Below are 23,766 nucleotides of genomic sequence, written 5' to 3'. Positions count from 1 at the left end.
CTGCTTCTTGCGGTGATGTATGATCGCGAACATTATATATTATTATGGTACACAGTTATGAAGAATAAGAGCCAAATTCTCTCACCGCCTGAGGCATCTCTCTCTAATGTAACCAGAGGAGGGACAAAGCAGAGGAAAGTCATGTGTATTTTGGACAAACGTGGGCCACTCGCTGCAAAATGTCACATTCAAAAAAATACTCTCCAAATAGGTAATTAGCAAGAAGTTCTAGCTCATCCTACAAAACCACACTCTGTAAAACCTCAACTACTTCTGAGGGCCGCAATCTGCCAAAGATGTAAGGAATGGAAGCCCAGCACTTCTTAAGATGAATCAGTTACTTGGTGGAAAGCAAAAATCAGATCAGGAATATATATTTAGGTGTCAGTAGCAGATATACTAATATGTAGTGTCCTCCTTATCTAATAAAGCAAATCCCCAAGTATCTGTATCGGACAATGTTTCTAACATACCTATGCAGAAACATTTCATAATTCCAGTATTTTACAAATTCATGCTGGACTTCCTTCTAATACACATCAATTCAGGACTGGCAGTTCTCGAAGTGTCCAGTTGTTTAAAAGACTAAAGGAAAAGCCCGCAAGTCAACAACAGCTTCATTGCCTTGATCATTCTTACTGGTGTACATAACTTCACACTTTTACCATATGTCTTATATATTCTGTAAACTATGATGATAATTATATAAATTAATATACTGTATTTATTGTATTTACCATAGTTTGTTTATTTTTTAAAATCTTCCGCTTTCTATTAACCCTTAAAATAACTTTAAAAAAACTTCCTAATGTATATGATCTCTACCAGAAGCAAAAATTGTGATTTCCTAACCTTTATCAGATAAACCAGGCTACTAGAATTTCAGCATACTGTTCCTACTTCACATGTGCTGGCTCCATCACAAATCCCATCATCTCTGATGGCCAGAGACTTAAAACCCATTACAATCTCTTAGTTTCAGATTTTGAAGGGGCCTTCAAGTTCAGCTGGTCTAAACACTGTATTTTTCAGATGAGGAATGCCCAAGTTAATTATGACTTGCCAAAATAGAACAGTTCACTAGTTGCAGAGTGGATATGAATGAGAAACCTTCCTTAGTGAGCTGGATTAATGTCACATGGCTGCCCGTCCGTGAAGTGCCATAGGAAGCCAGGATTCTAGAGCAGGCTGATCTGCCCTCAAATCCCAGCTCCACCTCCTGCCGGCTAACCTCAGATTCCTCATCTCAGAAATGGGTATAATCATACTACTGACCTCCCAGAGCTGTTGAGGTTACATGGGCTAATGAGAGTAATGGACATAATCCCTGACACAGAATAAGCTCTAGGCATCTTTTTTGTTTCCCTACTTTTATTTATTATTATTGCTACCACTGCTGTTATTACTTGTGCTGTCACTGAGACTACGACCACCAGTACCATTTGTTTATGTTTTCTTACAGTGAAGAAGGCACAAAACAAGATGGCGGCACCATCACCACCACCACCATCACTGCTACCACCACTATTACTATTACTACTGCTGTATGTTCATAATGTTCTCCTACAATGAAAAAGATACCAAAACAGTAAGCTCAGTGCTACCTCAGAGCAGTGGCGTTACTTAGTTTGCTGGAAATGACCACGTAAAAATACATGCACCATTGACGATAAGGGATGTTGTGATTTCTTAACTAGTTTATTCACAACTTAAAAAAAGTTCACAGAAAGAAAACAGACATCAAGTCACATTTTAAATTCTCTGAGTGAGTAAACTTTAGTTGTTTGAATGAACGTACAGGTCTAGGAATTCTACAATAATACCTCGTACCAGTTAAGGTCTTGTTTTAAATGGCCCTAAAACAAAGTGGTTTTTGTTTCTCAGGAACAGTGAGTTGTCTGGATGGGATTAATTAGCATAACGGAGCTGTGAACCTGACACTAGAACCCTGCTCTAGGAGAGACTTTCACTGAAAGATTTCAATATACTGAAAAATAGTTGAGTATTATGACTTCTGATGCTGAAGTGCTAATGATAGGCCCATCTCAGAAAAGACAGATACCAAATAATAATAATAATAATGCTAATGTATATAATGAAAACAAAGTGCTTTGGTCCTAAACAGCTTAATGAGTATAAAAACACTTCATTTTTTAAAAGAATTATCTTACCAATTCTTCTCAGTAAGAAAAGTCCTAGGACTACAAAATTTCATTTCAGTTGCTCTGTGCAAACTAATCTCAACAAGATCCCTACAAAGGGGGGCTGATTACCCAATGGCTTGCCGCTCCAGCAGTCTCTGGACTGGAATGGTTAGTTTCCCCAGGAAACGCTTGATGATGGGACGGCTCTTGGCAAATTTGTCCTTAATTTCAATTTCTAAGACATCAGTAAGAAGTGCAAAAAAGGAATATTTCTGAAAACAAAAACAGGTAACATGTTGATTCAGAAGAAAGATAAATATGAAATTATATCATTTCATTATTATAGAAAATGTTATCTCTTAAATCCTATTGACTTAGAGTCCACCTTGCTAGAAATATCTGCAGCCAATGTCCATCCTCTATTCACTTTGAATCGTTAGCATTCACAGTGATCACAAGGCTTCAGTTAAGGATCTGCAGGACAAAAGAAGCCCCTTCAATCATGCAGTTCTTCCGGGTTCAACAGTTTTAGGAGACGCTATCAAATGTTAAATTGTGCACAATGCAGTTTTAGTACTTACTACATTTAATGTACCTCAATTCTTTGAAATTTAATATCCTGTTACAGGATGCTTTCGAATTATTGCTGTGTTTGATTACCAGCAATTTTAATTCCTCATCCCATGCGAGTCAGAAGTTGTAGAGCATAGATTAAAATAATCTTTCACTTAATGGCGAAAGTAGGAACATCTACAGAATACTGTGGTTTCTCTGATAAATATGAGAATGAAACAAGTCTAAATGGAAATACTTAAAATTTAAAAGGCACACGGGACAGAAAAATAAAAACATGAAGTTAACATAAACTTTGTTGTTTTGCTTAGGAATACCACTGGAGAAAATCAGATTGGCTATTAATAAGAATATAAAATAAATATAACAAGCTTTATTCATTTACAAAGACTTTCACCAATATTCCCTTCATGTTATCTTTACGAGTAACATTTTCAAGAACGAGGATCTCAGGATAAGTTAGTGATGGGGCCAGAATCTAACCTGAACAATACTGCCCCTGCCCTAACATTATCCACTTAACCACTGTGATGCGAATGGCGCTGGCCAGTTTTATACTTAGGCACCACTAAGTTTATTTCGTCATGACAACTGAAGTTCTGCCAAGGGCCATGCAGTCTAGGAATCTGCTGAAAAGAAAAAACATTTGCTGAGAGTAAGAGTGCTGAGTTTAAGCACTACCTCTGTCTCTGAGAAGCTATTACATGAACACTTCAATCTTCAGTTTCTTAATCATCGAAATGGAGAGATGAGAATCTCATCCCTTATGCCGCCTTCTTAGGCGTACACTGATAGCACGGTTAAGATCTTCGTAAATATAAAATGTTAGCGAAAGAAACTTATTGCTAGGATCATTAACATATCCACTATGTTCCTTCTAGAGCTCATAGTGAGATGCATGTTACGTCTTCTAGGCTTCTAAATGTGTTAAATTAAGTGCTGTGCTTTTAAGAGTCATTCACTATTGGAGATCATAAGTAGTTTTTTAAACCAGGTGTAAGAATATATGCAATATGTCATCCACTTAAATAACCACAATAACTTCTCAGGAGAAACATCTTGCTCTGCTGACAAGTCACAAATAGCCTTACCTGTCTTTTCCAATTGGTTTTAGGGCCCCTGAATTATCTCCCGCCCCAGTGAAATATTTCCACAAACCTGTTAGGTCATATTGTTGTCATTAAACGTTTAGGGAATGATCTGATTCATTCATTGTATAACTCCTACACCCAGTGAAGGTTTACCCAGAAACATTCTAACACTAGTAGGTTAAACATGTCTTGGATCTCTGAGAAATGGTGGAAGAGCTTGTGCTTTCTTCACTAAATGAGAAACAATGTCTGTTCATTCCTTGACTTTCCTGAGTTCGAATGAGAAAACCCCTCGTTTGATTTAAATGATGCGTTGCACGAAGATGACAGTTAACATAATATAGCTGTGAGGAACTCGACAGTGTCTGTCATCAACGCATCAACGGTCTGCCTTCACTCAGGATGACGAGTCCTTCAATGCCTTATTAATTAACCAAACTCTAGACGTCCGAAAAACCTTTGCCAAAGCCTACAGGGAGAGAAATCCCCTTAATTTGTACTGAATATACACTAGAACAAAACATAAAAGATTGGGAGGGCTTTTAAAGTTTTTAATTTTAATTCCAGTTAGTTAACATATAGTGTTATATCAGTTTCAGGTACAAAACCAGAAAAATTTTAAATAAAAACAGGATTGGTGTTACTGACTTTTCCTTCTGCCTCAGGCTCTCACACGGCGCCGCAAGGCACAGTTACTGACCCTGCCCTTATTTAAAATGATAGCTAACTGCCAGGCGAGGAGGCCATTTTAATATGTTATTATGAATTATTTTGCATTGATTTTGATTTTTGTTAAAAAAATATTTCATTAAAATATTAATTTTGATGATTGAGCCTTCTGGCCCCCCTTTAAGTCATGTTCCTGAGGTAAGGACTTCACTTGTTTTGCTCTACACCTGGCCTTGGCCACAAGGGACTCTCTCTTTCCCTTCAGAGCCTCTTTCCAACAGAAGCAGGAGACCCCTCAGTCGTCCTGCTGTGCTCATAAACAGCTCAATGATACGCAGAACAAAGGACTTGGCCAACTTCCGGTCAAGGAGAAGAGCCTTGAGGATCATCTTACCTCTCGATGCCAAATCGGATTAGTGGTGTTACTGATGATAGTGGACCTTCTCTCCTGTCCGTGGTGGGCACAGGTGGGGAAACTGCTCTTCTTCCCTGGCTGAATGGACATCTTAAGATAAGGGTCGGGATTGAAGAACATCCCTTTCTTTAGCCCAACTGCTCTAAGATCTAAAAAGGAGGAGAGGAGGGCGGGCGAGAAAGAGAGGGGGGTAAACAACAGCAAAGCAGCAACCAAGTTCCTCACACCGTGAGCGCTTAGGTAAGTGAGGACAAGTGGATTATGACGAATTCCGGCAGAGGGGGGTCTCCTGACAGGCGACAAAAGTGAAGCCAAACATTTATCCTCACCTTACCCACCTGAACGGACTTTTCCTAGATGCCATTTTGATTCTAACATGCATCATCACGTGGTCTGGCAACCAGCATTTCAAACAGTGTCTTGAGAGAAATTCTTGGGCAACAGTTGATTTTTTCAAAAAGAATGCTCATATGTTCTTTCATGAGAGAAAAGTTAAATCATCTACTTACATACATGAAATTATAGACCTATGTTTAATTTGGGGTAAAACTCGAGAGTACATTCAGTTGTCCCACATTTAAAATGTCATATATACTCCACAAATGTATTAAATATTGGGGGGAAAAGGAGGCCAGAAATATTTCTTAAAAATGTGAATGCCACCTGCTGTATTAAGTAATTATGGGGTTACTGTTTAGGACCCTACATACCTGATGAATGTCCCAGCCTCGTCTTAGATTCGCCAGCTCTCATTTCACACTAGCTGAGCGGCCAAAATGTCTGGCTAAAGTCTGCTACATGGAGAGACTGATACTTTTAAAAGGAGTCAGGCCAAGGGATGCAAACATGTCAAGCAATAAACCAGACCCACTGGGTCCTCAAGACCTTTCTGAGAATATCCGTTTGGGTAAGGCTGGCCCAAGAGCTAAGTGATCTTTAAAGTTCCTGCAGTCATAGACGGTTTCTAAGTAGCCTGATGCGATTGTAATCAGTCCAGGCAGCCCTCTGACCTATGGTCCTGAGAGAAATTCTGCAGATGTTGCTGAAGCTTCAAAGACCTTTAGATTACCCAGATTGGTCATTTGTGGTGACCCCAAATTATACGAGGTCCCCTGAGTCACCGTACTCAAGTTCATTCTTTTTTTTTTTTTAATGTTTTCTCCACGATGGGCCCAACATGGGGCCTGAACACACAACCCTGAGATCAAGACCTGAGCTGAGATCAGGAGTCAGCGGCCCCACCAACGGAGCCATTGAGGTGCCCCACTAGCCCATTCTTGAAACACAGTCTTTCTTAGTAGGACAAAACTGGCCTGGGGTTGCCCACAGAACTGTAGTCTCCAGGGGGGACTGCCTGGAGGAGGCTCACCCATGGCCGACGAGAACCTGTGGTCTAGTGTGTTGTCCAGCGACAGCTAACTGGCAGCCGAGGGGGCCATTTTAATAGTCAGCAAAGGTGGAAAAATTCAACCAAGAATCCCTCCTGTTAAGGACACTGCATGAAAACTGTAAGGTATTTGATCTGAAAACCAGTGGCAGATGGGAAGGATGAGTAAGGAGCGAGACGGGCATTCAGGGAAACCCCTGTAACTCATTAGCCCTCCAGCCCCAGCCCTGGCACTGCACAAGCTGTGGAGTCATTACTAATACAGCCTCTGCCTTTGACGATCCACTTAATAATACTACATGCTTGCACTTGGCTTTAGTTAGCATAAAATAGCTGTAAGAGAAAAACACAGTTTGCATATTTATTTTCTTACCTTTCTTGATTATGCTCGCCTCAGACTCAAAGAATAATATTCTTTAGCTATTAAATCGACTCCTAAAGAAGGGATTTCTTTGCAGTCAGTGAGGAGTAACATGTACAGAAATGGCTGCTATAAAGCCTGACAGGGCTGAATTATTCATGCAAAGCATTCCTTTGAACAAAAAAGCATCCCTTCGGGAGATTAAGCCACCAGGATGAAAGCTGTGACTATTAAATAGCCCTTGCGCCAAATATGGCCCCAAGGAACACTGTACAAAGAAATCTTCCTTAATAAATACAAGAAATTATCAATTATTTGTAGTCTGAGTACTCCGCTTCCTTATCCATCTCAGCTCCGCTCGTGCTTCTCCCTTTTTCTTTCACATATTTTATTGCTCAAAAATGTCCACATAACCTCACAGACCAAAAAAGAACTCAAAGTTACAAAGGTATATAACATGTTAACTATCCTAGTTTAAAGTCTTATTTGAAGAAGAAGATGAAGATATTCATCTAAGCGCAGTTTTTGTAGTAGATGTAGAATTTAATTATCTGTGTGCCCACTTGCCTAATCAAGAGTAGAACACCTGCAGGTAGCCATTCTACAGAGCTTAATCAATATTAATAAATATTACCATTCACTGTCAACATGCTACAAGGGGGTTAATTTTTCAGAATTACCATTACAGAATTGATTTCATCTATAATTTTTGGCCATGTCTGTACCATCTGCAAATACCTGACAATACATTAGGAAATACAACAGTTACAAAGTAGCCAGCCACCATGTGCATTGAGGTGGAAAGGTGGAGGAAATTATAGTTAAAGTAGCAGCATTTAGGAGTGCCACAAAGCTTATTTCTTACATTTTAGGAAAATATCCTAGGATTTTCAGCTTCTAGATGGTCATGCTTATATGGGGAGTTAATTAGCATCCGCTCGAGTCAAAATCAGTATGTGTATATCATATTTAGGAGGATACGGATCACTGGAAAGTGGAGGGCAGTGCTTCTAAACTAAGAAAACCATGGGATGGTCTAACTTGAAATTTTCTGAGCCATGGAGGTTGGTTCCTTGTTCCTAACCTATAAATGAAGGATTTCTGTACCTGTGGCCGCTAAGGACTGTGAAGGTCTAAAGCATAGTCAAATAAGAGTTTTCAGGAGACATGCAGATAACGGGGGTGAGGGAGGCGTACTACCAGCCTTGGTACTTCTAAGCACCCTTCTAAAAAACTAGATACATTTTAGGGGCGCCTGGGTGGCTCAGTGGGTTAAGCCGCTGCCTTCGGCTCAGGTCATGATCTCAGGGTCCTGGGATCGAGTCCCGCATCGGGCTCTCTGCTCAGCAGGAAGCCTGCTTCCCCCTCTCTCTCTCTGCCTGCCTCTCCATCTACTTGTAATTTCTCTCTGTCAAATAAATAAATAAAATCTTTAAAAAAAAAAAAAAAAAAAACTAGATACATTTTAAACCCTGAGGGGTCCAACTGAAACATATGTATTGGCCAAATCTGAACCGTTAGCCACCAGTTTACAACTTCTGACATTCACCAGAGAATCAAAGCAAAAAAGGTTTTCATAGTAAGCAACCTCCCATGGAGGAGAAGGAACATGCCAGAACAGAAAGGGACACTCCGAAGGCCAAGGCCAGCAATGAACTAATGTGCACACTTTCGTCATACGTGGTAATTATGCATCATGGAAATGTCTGTTTTCAAGATCAGTTTTCTCTCACTCTTGAGAATTGTCAATTTCATTCACAACACTTTTTGCAGCCAAGAAAAGTGAATCTAATTTAAATTTCAGAAGCACTGCTCCCATGGAACAGTGAAAACAAAACATCTTACAATGACAGACATCTGTTAGTCTGCATTTTGTGTGGATTGTAGCACCATTGTCTGTTTTAAAAGTCCATTTCAAATACTGATTTTCTTAGCACATTCTTGACTTTTAAAAGCCAATCATTTTTTTAAATCAGTAGCTTTCAAATTTATTTCACCGTAACCTATATACGAAACCTATTTTACTCTGAGATCAAGGATATATATGCATAGATGTGTGTCCTTTTTGTGTGTGCAAGTTTTCAGTTTGTATATACTGATGTTCTATGAAAAAATATTTCCCTTTAGTGTAAAACTCTGATTTCTTTTCCTGCATTCTTTTTTTTTTAAACTGCTGGGTTCAAATAAGTTAAACTTACAAAACACAAATGAGTTCCAACTTACAATCTGAAAAGCAGTGTTTTTGTTTTTGTTTTTCATAAATATACAAGCAATTACAGTATTTCACTAACCTGAAAATAAACAAAAAAATTGTCTTATCAGCTTTCCAACTTTTATGTGTATTTCTCCACAGAAATAGGAGCATCCCTTGGCTTATTTTTCTTAGTCTCCAACTTTTTCCTTTCTCTAGATGAGCTAACCACACCTTGTTTTCAATAATCAAAGTTCTACTGTGGGGTAGGCACATATTACACTACAGTGTTCTTTTAAAGTAATGATACACACTTATATAGTCTTTTTATCTCTATAAAACCTGGTGGAAGAAATCATCTCTGAGCTTATATTAATAATCTAATGGTAAGAAATATGTTTGAATTTCCAGAACATTACCAAAAATATAAATAATACAAATAATATAAAATAAATAATATAAGTAACTATTTCATATATCATATATGAGAATCTATAGACCAAAATGGCCACTCACGCCTTTGAAATTATACACTTCCAAACTGGACATCATGTTTAAAGACATCCTTACCTGACAAGGTAAAGCTAACTAACTTCCGAGAATGCTGATTTCCAGAAGCACCTCCTTCCATGCCTTCTGCACCCATCTGCAGAGGAAAAGCACGTATTAGAAGTTTCACAGTGTAGTGTGGTACTCAACTTTCTTAAGAAGCCACGTGCATTTGCAAATATGATGATTTTTTGTGTTAAAGATGCATTGTAGCATGTGCCTTTTTATAGGCTATAAATCTTGGAATTGAGACACAAATGCATATTCTCAGAGATGAGAGCATCATACCTCAATTTAGTCTTTACAACAAATGAAAGCAACACAAACTTCGAAATTCCCTGGGATATGCATCAACCTACTTCATGTCCTTTTATTTCTTTGATAAGAATATAGTTGAGATATAGTAAGTACACTTATATTGCTATTAGCATATTAAAATAATCCTTCAAGTTAAAAACTAAACACTAAATTCCTTTAGATTAGGAAAACTTAGAATAAACTACACAGGTGACTTATAGCAAGGTCATCCACAAATACGCAGAACTATCCTCTCTTGCCAAATATTTCTGGGTGACCACGTGAGTGTCCCATTGCCCTTGCAAACTCCTATTTCCTCGTGCTGCAGGGACAGGGCACGTGGGATGATAACTTAGCAATGACAAGAGTTGGCCATGCTGTTTAACTGGTTATTGCATTGTAAAAAGTTTTCCTAAAGGCTTTCAAGTAAATTACATCTCACTTGAAATTAGTCATTTACGGAACACAAAGCAGATCCAGGCTTCCTCTCAATTTATGTACAATTAGTGCTCAATTTATAGTTAGTATACTAGGAAAACAGAGTTTACTGTTTCTCTAAAAAAGATGCCCACAATACTTTATGAGACAGAAGTGAAGGCAGAATATATCTTGAATAGTTAGGAAATAGAAACTACATTTTTCTCCTAAATTTCAGATTAAACCATTGAATCTAATCTTTGCAGCACTCCCTTACTCCTTTAAAAACACATACCAACAATTGCAAATTGGTGAGCCAGTGGAAAACAGCAAGTGGGGTTCTCAAAAAATCAAAAACGGAATTGTCATATGATCCAGTAATTACAGTACTGAGTATTTAACCAGAGAAATTGAAGACACTAGTTTGAAAAGATATATGCACCCCGACGTTTACTGCAGCATTATTTACCATAGCCATGATATGGAAGCCGCCCACATCCACAGATAGATGAATGGATACAGAAGATGCGGTACACATGCACCGTGGAACATTACTCAGCCATAAAAAGAATGAAATCTTGCCATGTGTGACCACAGGCAGGGAGCTAGAGAGTAGAATGCTCAATGAAATAAGCTACTCAGAGAAAAACAAATACTGCATGATCTTACTCATCTATGGAATTTACGAAACAAAACAAATGAACAAACAACAACAGCAAAACAAAAAAAACCAGACTCTCAAATACAGAGAACAAATCGGTAGTTACCAGGGGAGAGGTGGAGGGGGCGGTGGGAGGAACGGGTGATGGAGATTCAAGAGCACACCTGTCACCATGAGCACTGAGTGATGCACAGAATTGTTGATCGTTATACTGTACACCTGAAACTAATATTAACCCTGTCTGTTGATTATACTTAATTTTAAAAACTCATATACTGCGAAGAGATAAAAACTACTGATCTAAGCAAAGTTGAGCATTTAAAAAAAAAATTCCATTCAAATTGTGAAATACAAATGTCTACTTCCTTCTCTACTTCCGGTCCCTTCTTCAGCACTACTTGGTATGGCACCTGCCTGATTCCTAATGTTTCAAATGTCATCAGCAATATGCGAGGGTGCCACCCCGGCTTCCTCACCTCATCTCATCCAGAAAAGCAACTACTTGATAATTCCGGGTTGGCTCTCCACCAGCACGCGTGGCTTATTATATTGTGGCGTTCCCCTCTGACTCATTATCCCCAGCTTACCGGGACAGAGACAGCAGCAAACTGGCCAATGACGGTCTCCCGCAGGCTTCACCCCACACCCCCCGGGCTACAGAGCGATGAACAGTGTAAGGGAGCCCAGGACACGACTGCGACAGACACTCGGCCACCTGCTTCTCCAAGTCCCGGGGCCAGTCAGACCCCTGGTGAACCGTAGCCTCCCCTCCAACGGACGACACTGCCCAGTAAGATCTGTGCCCTCCAAAACACGATGTCTCTTCCTGCTAAGCCATACTGATGCTAAGTGAGTTAAATGAGATGGAAAAGGTTCATGGTTTGTCTTCGCTTAAGCCTATTCAAAATGTTGGAAGCTATTACAGAAACACAAGAAAATACCTTTGAATGCTCATTTGAAAAATAGGCCACTGTCTGACAAAAGGCTAATGTGAAACAATTCTCCCAGAATTTACAGATTGTGTCCTTTACTACAACTGTGGCAAATGTTCATCTCAAATAATGTTCAACAAGTTCAATGTTATCATTCATGACAATAAAGCCAGGAAAGGCCAAACACTGTCGCTAGATATAGGGACATCAGGGATAAAAGCACTCGATGTTTAGAGAGCAGTTTTTAAATAAACTCACTCCATAGATTCCTTCCAGGAAAACCCAGAAGCAACTCCGACAATCGAGTGTTGGAACAATACGTGGTAGTGAGGGATGCCAGCTTTTATCTGTCCCTGAAGCCAGAGGATTTCCTGTTCTGAGAGCCCGAGACACGTATCACTGTGTATTCTGATGAATGACAATGACGTCAAAGTGCAAATGACAGAAGAGACACAACTCTTTTCAATCCCTGATTCGCTGCAGGAGGACATGCGAGAGAGGGGGCCACAGGATGAGGATGGCAGCTCGTTTCCTCCCCTACAGAGCTGCTTAGTTACTTCTCCCATGACTGTTCTTTGCACATGGTCACGGAATAATTACACCGAAGGGCTTCGTCAATGTCAGTGCTGTCAACCAGTCACACTAACTAGACGCAAGTCATATAAGGAGGTGGCCACCATGCCAGAATAGAAACACAGCATCACGAGGTGTCCATGGGGCTCAGCCTTCCAGTTTTGGATACAGACCCAATTGTCTCAGCTCGGTCAGAAATCTATTGACCACCGATTTCATTAGTCTCTTTTGAACCAAAATATTTGGTTCTGATGGCAGGAGCTGTATCTGGGAAGCTTCTAAGGTTCTATAAAACCCGTCTGAAGCAAATTAATGATCTCCAAACTATCCACAGGCTTTGAGAGAGTAATCTCAATGCAAAATCAATGGAATGAGATGGATGTTCACCAGCCTGTAAGTCCTGCTGTCTTCAATGATACCTGATCACTGAAATTGCTCAAGTCTAAGAAAAACTGAATCCAGAAAACCATGTTTGGAAGCTACTATCTAATTTCATACAAAGTTAATTTTTCAAAGGTTTTAATATTACAAAAAACTCACTTTCCCAGTTTTATAGTTTTTTAGAAGATTAATTAAAGCATATACCAGTGCTTAGTATGTAACATGGCAGATTTTGTAATCGATAATTGTTATTCTCCTCTTGACCTTCAAAATCTTGTATAGTAAATGTGGATTAGTCTTTTAAATTCTAAACGATGTTTATTATGTGGGAACTCAAATGTAATTCAAATGTGAGAAGAATATTTAAATGCTGGAGATTTTACACATACGATTCCTACTCTCTTTAATGTTCTTCCCTCCCCGTCTCCACATAAGTAACTCCTGTTCATCCTTCAGATTGTCCTGCAAACACACCTTCTTCAAGGAAGCCCTCGATGGCCTTAATCAAGAGAAATCTACCAGTATATGCTGTCATAGTCCCATTTTACTCCTCCTCATCGTGATTATCACTCAAAGAAACGCAATCTGACTTAACTGCTGTCCTTGTCCCCACCAAATGTGAGAGAAAGGACTGGGTTTTGGCTTATCCTGCCATCCCTGGGGGTGGGTGCAATGTCTGCTACTTAGCAGGTACCCAGTGAATATCTGTTTGAATGAATACATGAAAAGGAAAGACTTCATGATACCGCATCGTGGGAATGGACAATTTCAAAAGGCCAGCTGCAGAGATGACTTTCTGAATTTCAGGGGGTCAACATGGCCACTTGTCTATTTCCAAAAATGCATGGGTCTATAAACACATACATACACACAACAGACATGCACACACACACACTCACACACCGAAACACTTTGTTATGAAGATTCTATATTGTGGGAGTCAATGTTTTTCTCTTGAACGTTCATGGCCTGATTTTTATTAATGGCTCATAGAAGCTACAATGCTTTACATATCTTAGACTCAAAGAATCTCCTCAAACCACCTGAACCCAACCATCCCTGTACAATGAAGTACATCTTACAAAGCTGTTAGATTCCAAAGTCAGTCAATGGAGTGAAAAAAATGACAAAACTGAAAAAAGCAATCCTTTGGAAAGTACCATGTTGGAAATGGGGACATTCTCTCCTTCAAAAGGCCAACATAACCAGCTCCCCCAAAACTAAATTCGGTATCTGTTCATTTGAAGACCTGGTGAAGAGACTGACTTCCTCTAAGTGGCCATGTCATACCAAAAATGTCTGGTGTCTTCAGGCACTAGAGCCCAACTCAGCATGAAGGGATCTGGTGCTCAGACCTCCTGAGGGTACAGCACACCCACGATCCCCATCTTATACTCTTTGGCGTGAAAGCTTGTTAAGTTGACTGGCAGGCAGAATCACACATGATTAAAACTGTTATTTTTCTCTTTTACTCGCTGAGCTCACGTATATTAAACTCACTTACGACGCAATGCCACCATCTCCTCCCAATCAGTCACCTAGATGAAATTTAGACTAAGTTTGATGAGCTACTCACTTGTTTGCTTCCTGAATGGCTTCTCTGAGGAGCTGACTATTTACAGATTGTCACAAATCAAATCAGATTTTTCCACTGATTTGTGTTATGGACCAAGGTAAGGCAACCTGTAAGTTCTTCCCTTTCCTTAAGCGGGTGCCCATGCTGCTATGCATTTCCTTTTTTCATTGTTCCCCATAACTCTGCCTGGGCTGCGCTGGCAAAAATAGAAAGTGGCCCTGGGGACCTCCTGAGGAAGCGGACAATGAGGGGCACTCACCATCACAGCCAGGTTCTTCACGGTAATGCAGGGGGTCGTGGCACGAAGGGCTCCACTGATGCCGTGGTAGTATTTAAAACAGATTTTTATCTCCGCTGCAAATCGATTAGGGAAAAAAACAAAACAAAACAATAATTTAAACATTGAGACAAGTCATTCAGGAATCGACTGAAGAAATCCGCCACATTGCCTCTCAGAAAATGCTGCTCGCGACTCTTGCAGTGATCCCTCCTTTCCGAATCAGAGAGACAAAGGATACCAACTCCTGTCTGGCGTTTTCTAAAAACGTCCCAAACAGACGAAGCATAATGCACAAAAACAACACACAAAATAGGTATAGCGTAGCGCTGAGAACTGAACTAGCCACCTCTGACCTAGGTAGTCCACTGCGCCCCAGACCCTGTGCTTGTCTCAGCTCATGCTGTTAGTCAATCCTCACTTCAACCCTGGGGGGTGGGGATGCCTGTCCCCATTTTACAGAAGAAGTGCTGAGGCTTCCGAAGGTCAAGCAAACAGGAAACGTCAGAGTCAGGACTCAAACCCAATCTGTCCCATTCCAAAGCCTTCGCTCCCAACCTCTATGATAGACACAGACTGCCCCCTTCAGTGGAAATAGCAAAAAGAGCAGTCTAACAAAGTGAAGAAGTCGTAGACTCTGAAGTGTGAGGAAATCTGTATTTTAATTTTCCAAGTGGCTTCAATGCAGCCACTGCCGGGGATCAAATTCAGGAACCACTGCCATACAGATAGATGGATAGGAATAGACAGACAGACAGAGAGATGATAGATATGGATATATACGTGGCATATGTCTCTCTCCCCACAGCGGTGCATGTGTCTGTGTGTATGCACGTGTGTGCATGTATATATAGTCTGAGCTTGATAAAAGAGCAATGCAAATGCCAATTATTGGTTTAAGAAAGTAATGACAATTTCAAAGACCATGAAGCCAAAACGTGTCAAAGACAGAACCCACAGCCACCAGAATTTCTGTGTGTACAGAGCATCTGCGCCACGGCAGTGTCACTGCAAGGTGTCCTCTTGCCAAGGTGCAGGGTAACACCGCAACGCTGCTGACGGCAGGACACAGGGAAGAGTCCCGGCCCGCGGGGGTGGAGCTCCCCTCTCAGCTGAGCTGCCCGGCTTAAGAAAGTGGGACCAACTAGATGTACTTCCCCAAGGGAGCTCAGAGTCCACTGACTCTCCTCCCTGTGTGACTGGCCTCCTGTAGAGTATTTGGTTTGACTATTTTAAGAGAAAGATAGAATGATTAAAGAAAAACCCTCTTTTAGAAATTTATACAGGATTTAAAGTACTATATACAAGAATATAATATGATATTCTATTTTCCTATCTAGGACAAAATACTAAAGCTCAAAAAACTGACTATCATGGGGCAGAGTAGTGAGTGTTTCCGTCATGTACGATGCTCACATGCGGTGGTTCACAAGGTTCTCGGCATCATCAAGCAGGAGATCCTTCCCAGGCACCCACCACAACACGTGCCCAGGGAATCAGAGAGGGGTTCTGGTCTCGCCGGTGTTTCATGGTGTAGCTGTTAGGATGAGGATTACAGGCAGGACACGACATAAGAGACAAGCACTAAAAATAAAGGGCCGAGAGGCGGCAGAGTGTAGAGACCACGGAGAGGATGAGTGAGGACGCAGTGGAGTCAGAAAGACCTCATGGCACAAACTGATCTGGACTCAAACTTCCAGAGGAGAAAAATGGAGCCGAGCGAGTGAGGAGGGGCGAACGGGAGAGGAGAAGGAGCGTGCTGGGCTTGAGGACCAGCTAGACGACCTGCACAGGAATTCCGGCTTCGCTATGACCTCACTGGCCTGGGAACACCGCTGCAAAGGACCTTCCCAAACACGAACACAAGCTTTCAGTTATTACTGAAATGGTAACGGCTGCAGAGATCGCAGCGGACCTTCCTCTTCCTCCCCCACTTGCTTTCTTCCAAGACCAACAGCGCGTCTGCCATAGGAACAAAGTGAAGCACCGGCCCACGCAGAACCAGCTCAGTGGCGAGCCGGAGGTCTGCGCTCTGGCAGAGCTCGTTAGCATCACACTCGGCCCTCTGCGAATCTGCCCACAGCAGCGCCTCACAGATCAGGTCAATGGTAAGTGAGCGAGCAGAGCAGCTCTTTTCCCATAAAGGGAAGTGCATTTTAGAAGACATCGTCCCCCAACTCCCTCTCATTAGGATGCTCTCTCCTCTTTTGTAAGGTGTTAAGAAACAGCTATGTAATAGACTATGGGACCAAAAAAAAAAAAAAAAAAAAAAAAAAAGTCTCATTTTTGTTTGTAGGATGTGAATAGCCCAGACAGCTTTGCTAGTGAACCCATTCTGGATATCATTTAATTCTTTGCTATAACAAAAGTCTCTAGTTATTTGCGCCTGGATTGAAAGGCCCCAGCTCCGCAAGCGGAACACCAGTCCTGCCCCTTAAAAATACAGCAACACTCTGTGCTGAGGGGGAACGTTCCTCGGCAAATATTAGTGCTTTATGAGGTCACTCAAGATTCTACAAACTGGTGTAACTAACCAATGTCCCTTGGAGTGAGAGGGAGGAAAGACCGCCACATTCTGATCGATGTACCTCAACATTTTAGTTGTCCAAAGAGGTAACCTAGAAGATGACTCAAGATGGGCAGAAAAGGGGAGCTGGGGTTCATGCTTCTACTTGAGCTAAAAATTGTAACCACTAACTGCAGAGGAAAACAAAAAGTTACTTCCAAGAAAGGGATCCAGCACAGGTAAAAGTGAGCAGGTGAATGATGACGGGCACCAGAGAAGGGAGGAGCCCGCCCCCCCAACCCCCGCCCCGCAGGGCCGGCCAGCCCCAGGCACGGGCAGGGCAGGTGCAGGACTGAGGGGCAACGAACAACCCAATCCCCCCCGAGAACGGGCGCTCCACAACCCCATGCGGCAGCCGAAGTCTCCTTGTATTGGCCTCAGATTATGGAAAGAGGTACACGTGTGCCTCTGTGTGTGTGTATGTGTGCGTGCGCATATTCCTTCAGACTAGAAAAAGCAAGAGTATTTTCTCTCCCCAAAATCCACTTATTAAAAGCATGTTGCCTCAGAGGGCAGCAGGCAAGAGAAGGTGAGGCCTCCCCCATAGCCCATGAGGACTATCATTGGTTGGGCCCGCTCTAGCCTCGGAAGGAAGGAAGGACGGACCACCCAAATGGCATCTTCCTCTCTCACAGGTCCCTCCCGAAGCCAGTCATGAATTATGGAAGTATATTTTTGTGCCTTTCGGGAATCTTCAGGATACTTTCATTTATAGAGTTCCTACAATAGAGATTTGGCAGCCCCTATTTAAATGCTGACAAGACATAAAAGCCCCTTTATTTTTCAATGTTTAACTTACTAATTTCCATAAACACAAATGAAGACATCTCCCAGAGCACCAGCACATCAGCTCCATCCCCTCACAGACGGAAGGAGGATCCTGACACACGTTACCTCAGGCTTGTTTTGTGCGGAGGGAGGTCAGGGAGGCGGAAGGAATGTCAAGTAGTGTTTAGGAATATAACCATGCACCTAAGTAAAGGGGTTTCTATAACTGTGATAATGACATTGCATTTTAAAAGCAGTCATCTTGTTTCTGGGTTTGTATCTGAGTAGGACATCTCCAGATAGATCAAGTGAGACTGGTAAAATGGTTGTCTTCAGGGAGGGACAATGAGGACCAGGGCATGAAGTTGTTGAGGAGATACTCACTTTTACCGTTTGTACCTTTAAACACTACCTATACTCTTTTCATACACTACGTATTCAAAAGTAATTTTTTAAAAGTAATCTCAACTCAACTACATTAACTCTGGGCATCAGTATAAAACTCCATTTCAAGCCCTCTGAAAAGTTTCCACAGGCCATGCCCTGTACGGAATGGTTTTGTTTCAAAGACTAGGAATTCGCACATCACCTTAAATAGCTACAAGATTCACTTAGGCAGTCACTAATAGTTTGTCCCTATTCAGAAAGTCTGTATATTTCCCAAGTTTCTAGAAGTCGAATATTTTGAACCACAAGATGGATGAAATGGAAATGTCCTTCCCTCAAGAATTTTTATTTAAAAAGAAAAATCCTGAGGGGTACCTGGGTGGTTCAGTCGGTTAAGCGTCTGCCTTCAGCTCATGACCCCAGGGTCCTGGGATGGAGCCCCACAACGGGCTCCCTGCTCAGTGGGAAGCCTGCTTCTCCCTCTCTCTCTGCCGCTCACCCCACTTGTGCTCTCTCACTCTCTCAAATAAATAAATAAGATCTTAAAAAAAGAAAAATCTTTTTTTTAAATCAAACTAACTGCAATTTATTCTAAAATATGATTTTAACTATTGCCCTAAATGCTTTTATTACAATCTTCATATCCTGATTCCCATTCATAGGATCTTTTATTCAGAATTCACAAACTGGACCAAGTAAAACATTCTAGTCCTCATGGTTTTGAGGAAATCTGCCCATGTTTCCAGTGACAGGTGAACTTATCATTTATATGTTCCTGCAAGTCGTCGTCTTTTAACAAGGGCCAACATGGCCTGAGCGGCCAAGCCCTCCTCTGCTAAAGCTCAGATACACAATCATGAAAATCAAAGACAGACAATATCAGTGTGGATGTAGCAGAAACCTAATAGGATTAGAGGATGAACAGGATCCCAAAACTAAAGTATGAGAGTGGAAAATAAATAGCACCAAATCTCCATCTAAGGGACCAAAGGTCATTCTGATGTTGGTGGGGAGGGGCTTGGGAATGGATATGTTTAAAGCAAAGAGGCCCAGGCCACCTGCCCTCCCCCCACCCACCTAAAGCCTCCCATAAAGGTTCTGTTTTGGCAAGGCACTGCATCCTGGAAAGTATACTAATTAATCAGAGTGCCAATCAGAGACGAGGCTCTTACGGACGCAAGCCACTTACATCTCTGATGGCCCGTTTCCTCCTCGACCTACTTCCTAGGACTGAGACAGGTAAGATACGTGAAAACACTGGATCATATATTATCGATTTCCTGATATTATCCTCAATGATCAGAAAGCAGTTTAGCACACAGTAGTGAGTTTTGCTATTTCCAAGTTCATTCATCGATCCGGGATTTGGTGAGCTCCTAGAAGAGCCATGTGACACAAGGTTGGAACTTAATACCTCGTGATGTCTGGGGAGAGACAGACGGACATATGAATGGAAGGAATGAAGGAACGACAAAAGCGGGTCTGGATGAATCAAGAAATGAATGACCATCATCTGTGTAAGACTATCGACCAACAGGGACAGCCGAGCATGACGGGACAACTTAGAAACCTTTTAGATTTCCAAACTCAAGATGCATCCTGCAAAGATGACCCATTCGGTTTCAGCAAACTAAGCTCATCCGAGTCTACAGTCTTATGACAAGTAGGTGCAGAGGAAGCTGATCCTCCTGTCCAGCGCCTGGGAAGGTCATCTGCCCCAAATTAAACCCGTCTTCGTCCTTCAAATTCATTTAAGTAGGCCCTGTAATAATAGAAGTCTGGGCAGCCTGCCTCCTCTGGGGCTTTATCTAGACAAACTAAAGCCATCTTTACATTCAGAAATAGCTTAGACAGCGCTCAAATCAAGGTTTGCCCATGAACTTAGGTCAATGTTCACAGAATTTTATTTTGCCTGAACTTCTGATGAGCTAAAGATAAATTTTCTTTCTGAAGATGAGAGCAAAAGTTTTTAAATGTCCTAAGTTTTCAAGATCAGAGACTGAAAATATAGAAGCTCTCTAACTGCCCCCCCCCCGCAATTCTTTTTAAGTTCCATGCCATCAGCTCCCAAGGTTTAAGCAAAACTTCATTATGCTGGGAAGTCCCCTTAGGTCTGCTGTAGCCAGATATGGGGTAAAAAAGTGATGTGTGAAAGACACAGACTATACTATGAAGAATACACCTGAGCTTTTTACATTGAAAGGTTAGGGATGTGTGTGGAGGGCCCTCACTTTGAGTAAAGAAGATAAACTTTACTCTGAAGCCCAATCTTTCCGTAATTCTCACTCACTGTCTTGGATTTCAATGAACACGACTTTTCTCAGTCCTTAAAGAAAAAAAAAAAAAAAAATTACCACATATTTCCAGTTTTACATCCATGATACACAATATCTCCAATTTTGTGTGTGCGGAATTAAGGTGGAATTGAAAGGAGAAAATAACAACAGCAACAACAACAACAAAACCCTACTCTTCATTCCCAGTTCCTAGCTTCAATGTCAAGGTTATTTCTATTCAATACTAGAGCAAGCTATAAAAAAAAAACATTCATCCGGACAGAGGTATTAGCACACCCTGATCAGCCAGGACATTACAAATCTCTAAAGCTTTTGGGAGGAGAAATAAAATCAACCCCGGCAAGTGGGAGCCTCTGCAAAGAGGGTTTCTCGCACATCGTGTTCCAACAGAGCCGTATGTGATACTGACTCTTCCCAGGTGGTTCTCGCGAGCCCCACGGCATGAACCGGCGCAGCCCATCCACAGGTGATCACTCCTAGCGGTCTGGCGCTTTGGAGAGAAAAAGAGGCTGCTTTACCTTTTCCCCTGAAGTTCAGCTGGCAAAATTTCTCAGCTCTATCAGTCTCTTAAATCCTGGGATCCTTCCAGAGGAGGAATCGCCTTGAATGAAAATAACCCATTCCATGTTCTCCCACATTCTTTTATCACTTATTTTTCTCATTAGTGGATGGCGATGCCAGCACTGGGCCAAATGTTGGAAAGTAAAGAAAAGTAGAAATGAGCCAGGAAAACAAATGACCCATAATCTGACCTCCTAGGAAACAACCCATGTTCACGTTTTGGCAAATCCCCTTTCAGACTTTTTCCTATGGGTCATGATATTCGTTAGATTTGTGTCGTATCTGTCTGCTTTTCTGCCCCCTCGTTTGCTGATACATCGTGCGCATTCTCCCTTAAAAACTGCAGTCCCCTTAAGGTTTCAAGAGAGACTCCAGCCAGCTACTGAACTACGAAAAAAAAAGACCGTCCTTTGGGGAGAGAAGCATGATTAGAGAAAGTTAGGAAATGCTGACCTACCACTAAGGATGTGGAAGAAATTATCTGATGTCTTTAATGGCAATTCAAAGTGACAGATGTTCGTCTTTGAAAATAACTTTTTATACTCCAGAAATTTATATACTTCAATAAAAATACACTTATAGGGGCACCTGGGTGGCTCAGTAGGTTAAAGCTTCTGCCTTCGGCTCAGGTCATGATCATGATCCCAGAGTCCTGAGATGGAGCCCCGCATCAGGCTCTCTGCTCGGCAGGGAGCCTGCTTCCCTTCCTCTCTCTCTGCCTCTCTCTCTGCCTACTTGTGATCTCTCTCTCTCTCTGTCAAATAAATAAATAAAATCTTTTAAAAAAAATACACTTATAGCAGGTTCTCATTTAATCAAATCTTACTTTGTATTTTAAGGTTTAATATGTACCATCCTTCAGTACTAACATCTATACACACACTCACCTATATTAAATCTCTTAAATTCTTACATGAACTAAACAATTCAGGAGAATTTTAAATAGCCCATTTTTCTACCTTAATAAAGAATTCTCCAAATGTGAAAGTTCATTTCAACCAACCAGTAAATCACATATTCATTCACACTTTTATCTGTTCCATAAAAACATATGTACTATGTTCTCAATAGTATTAGTGGCAAATATAAGTACTCCCCTTCACCGTAAATAAGAGGGAAGAAGATATTTCTGTGAACCATATATTATGTAGAAGCATTTATCCTTATCAAAAAATGCATCATCAAGTCAACTGGGTTATGGCTGAGTTACCGGCAGCCAATTTCTGGTTCTTAAAAATGACCTTGACTCTCCCACCTCCGTGTAAAGACCGGGACCCAAACACAGTCGTTACTGCTGCTGGGGGAAATGAGAGCCAAGTATTCTATCGGCCAATAAAATTCTTGAATTATTCTTTTGGCTTTTTGAAATTAATACAATAAATATTAATTACAAATGTAGATACAGGGTATATAAAATACATAAAGTATTAAAATAAATAATAGAATAAATATATGCTTTATATACCACACATTCACAAGGTACATGTAATGTGCACGTGTGTATACACACACACACACATATTTACACACGCTTTTTAAAAATATGTGAACATCCTCTAACAAGGATTTTCTAAAACAATATATTTCCCAGTTTGAAGACACATGGCATAAATATGTAAATTGGAGCCAAAAACGTTCATAATAAATTCAGAAAAGACCCCTAGGTTTCCAGGTATTTATAGAATGTTCCGTAACAAACTTCTATTTCTCGTTTCGTACTTACGTTCCATGAAATAGGGCCCAGGCTCAATTCTCCACACAATTTGCCCTTTTTGGGTTCCAGTCACACCCCTGTTTTTAGAATCCCAGAAGTTGGCTGGAGAATTCTCATCTGGAAAAAGCAAACAAACACTTTTCAGCTTAATTACAACCTATGTGTCCTTCCTTAGCTCCAAGACTAATGCAAGTTCTAAAATAAAGGACAGAAGAGATAAAGGGGGAAGTATTAACAGGCAGTAGGACGAGGCGACCGCTGCCCTGCATTTCTGCACTTGCATTGATACGGGAGAACCAGGGCGGGGTGGAAGGAGTCTGGCATTTCGGGGCTTGGCCAGGTCAATGAACGTCCCCAAAACACGAAACTGGAAAGAACAAAGGGTATGACCACTGCAGGGTCAGTGGTCAGCTGACAGATAAGAAAGGAGTTGGGTGTGCTCCCATCTACAAAATCCTAGATAAAAAGACAGGAAGAGCAAAGGTGGGAGACCCTAATAGAACTCCAAATGGAATTTTAAAAGGGGGGACCTTAAGCTATGAAAATGAGTGAAGACACAGTACAGGTTTGCCATGAACAGTGTTCAGGAGGCACCAACCAAATCATCATGTCTGCTAGGATAACCTTTCACAAAAAGCCAAAGGCGTAAAACCTTGAACAATACAAAAAAAGAAGAAAGGGTTTAGGCATTTGTTTGGACAGATGACAGTGACCTGAAGAGCAGGACTATAACAGCACTTCCCAAGCGTTCTGACCTCCCAGCACACAGAAAACAGTAATATTTGTAGAGCGCATTGACACACGAAAGAGACGCTAGTAACATAAAACGGAAGGCAGGGATGTTCTGAGGGCTCCAGGCTTTCCCCCACCACCCCAAGGGCTGAAGTTCGTATTCTATCATTTGCCGGCACCACACTAATTTGAAGCTCTGTCCCAGGGTCTAGAATAGAAAATATAACCAAAAAGACCATTCAGAGTT

General features: G+C 41.3%; 1 protein-coding gene across 4 annotated transcripts in view; it reads right to left on the bottom strand.

The window, feature by feature from the left end:
* The window catches only part of HECW2 (HECT, C2 and WW domain containing E3 ubiquitin protein ligase 2), a 368,631-nt gene that overhangs the window by 127,393 nt on the left and 217,472 nt on the right, over positions 1–23,766 (bottom strand). For all 4 annotated transcript variants that reach the window (XM_059168541.1, XM_059168540.1, XM_059168539.1 and 1 more), the window contains 5 exons: positions 22,797–22,904; positions 14,477–14,571; positions 9,402–9,477; positions 4,872–5,041; positions 2,274–2,416 (listed from right to left, as the gene is read on the bottom strand). In XM_059168541.1, coding sequence (XP_059024524.1) covers positions 2,274–2,416; positions 4,872–5,041; positions 9,402–9,477; positions 14,477–14,571; positions 22,797–22,904 — 592 coding nt within the window. The remainder of the gene's footprint in view (positions 1–2,273; positions 2,417–4,871; positions 5,042–9,401; positions 9,478–14,476; positions 14,572–22,796; positions 22,905–23,766) is intronic.

This window comes from Mustela lutreola, chromosome 3, assembly GCF_030435805.1.
Source record: "Mustela lutreola isolate mMusLut2 chromosome 3, mMusLut2.pri, whole genome shotgun sequence".
Classification (NCBI taxonomy): domain Eukaryota; kingdom Metazoa; phylum Chordata; class Mammalia; order Carnivora; family Mustelidae; genus Mustela; species Mustela lutreola.
This window is presented reverse-complemented; position numbering and strand designations above follow the sequence as displayed.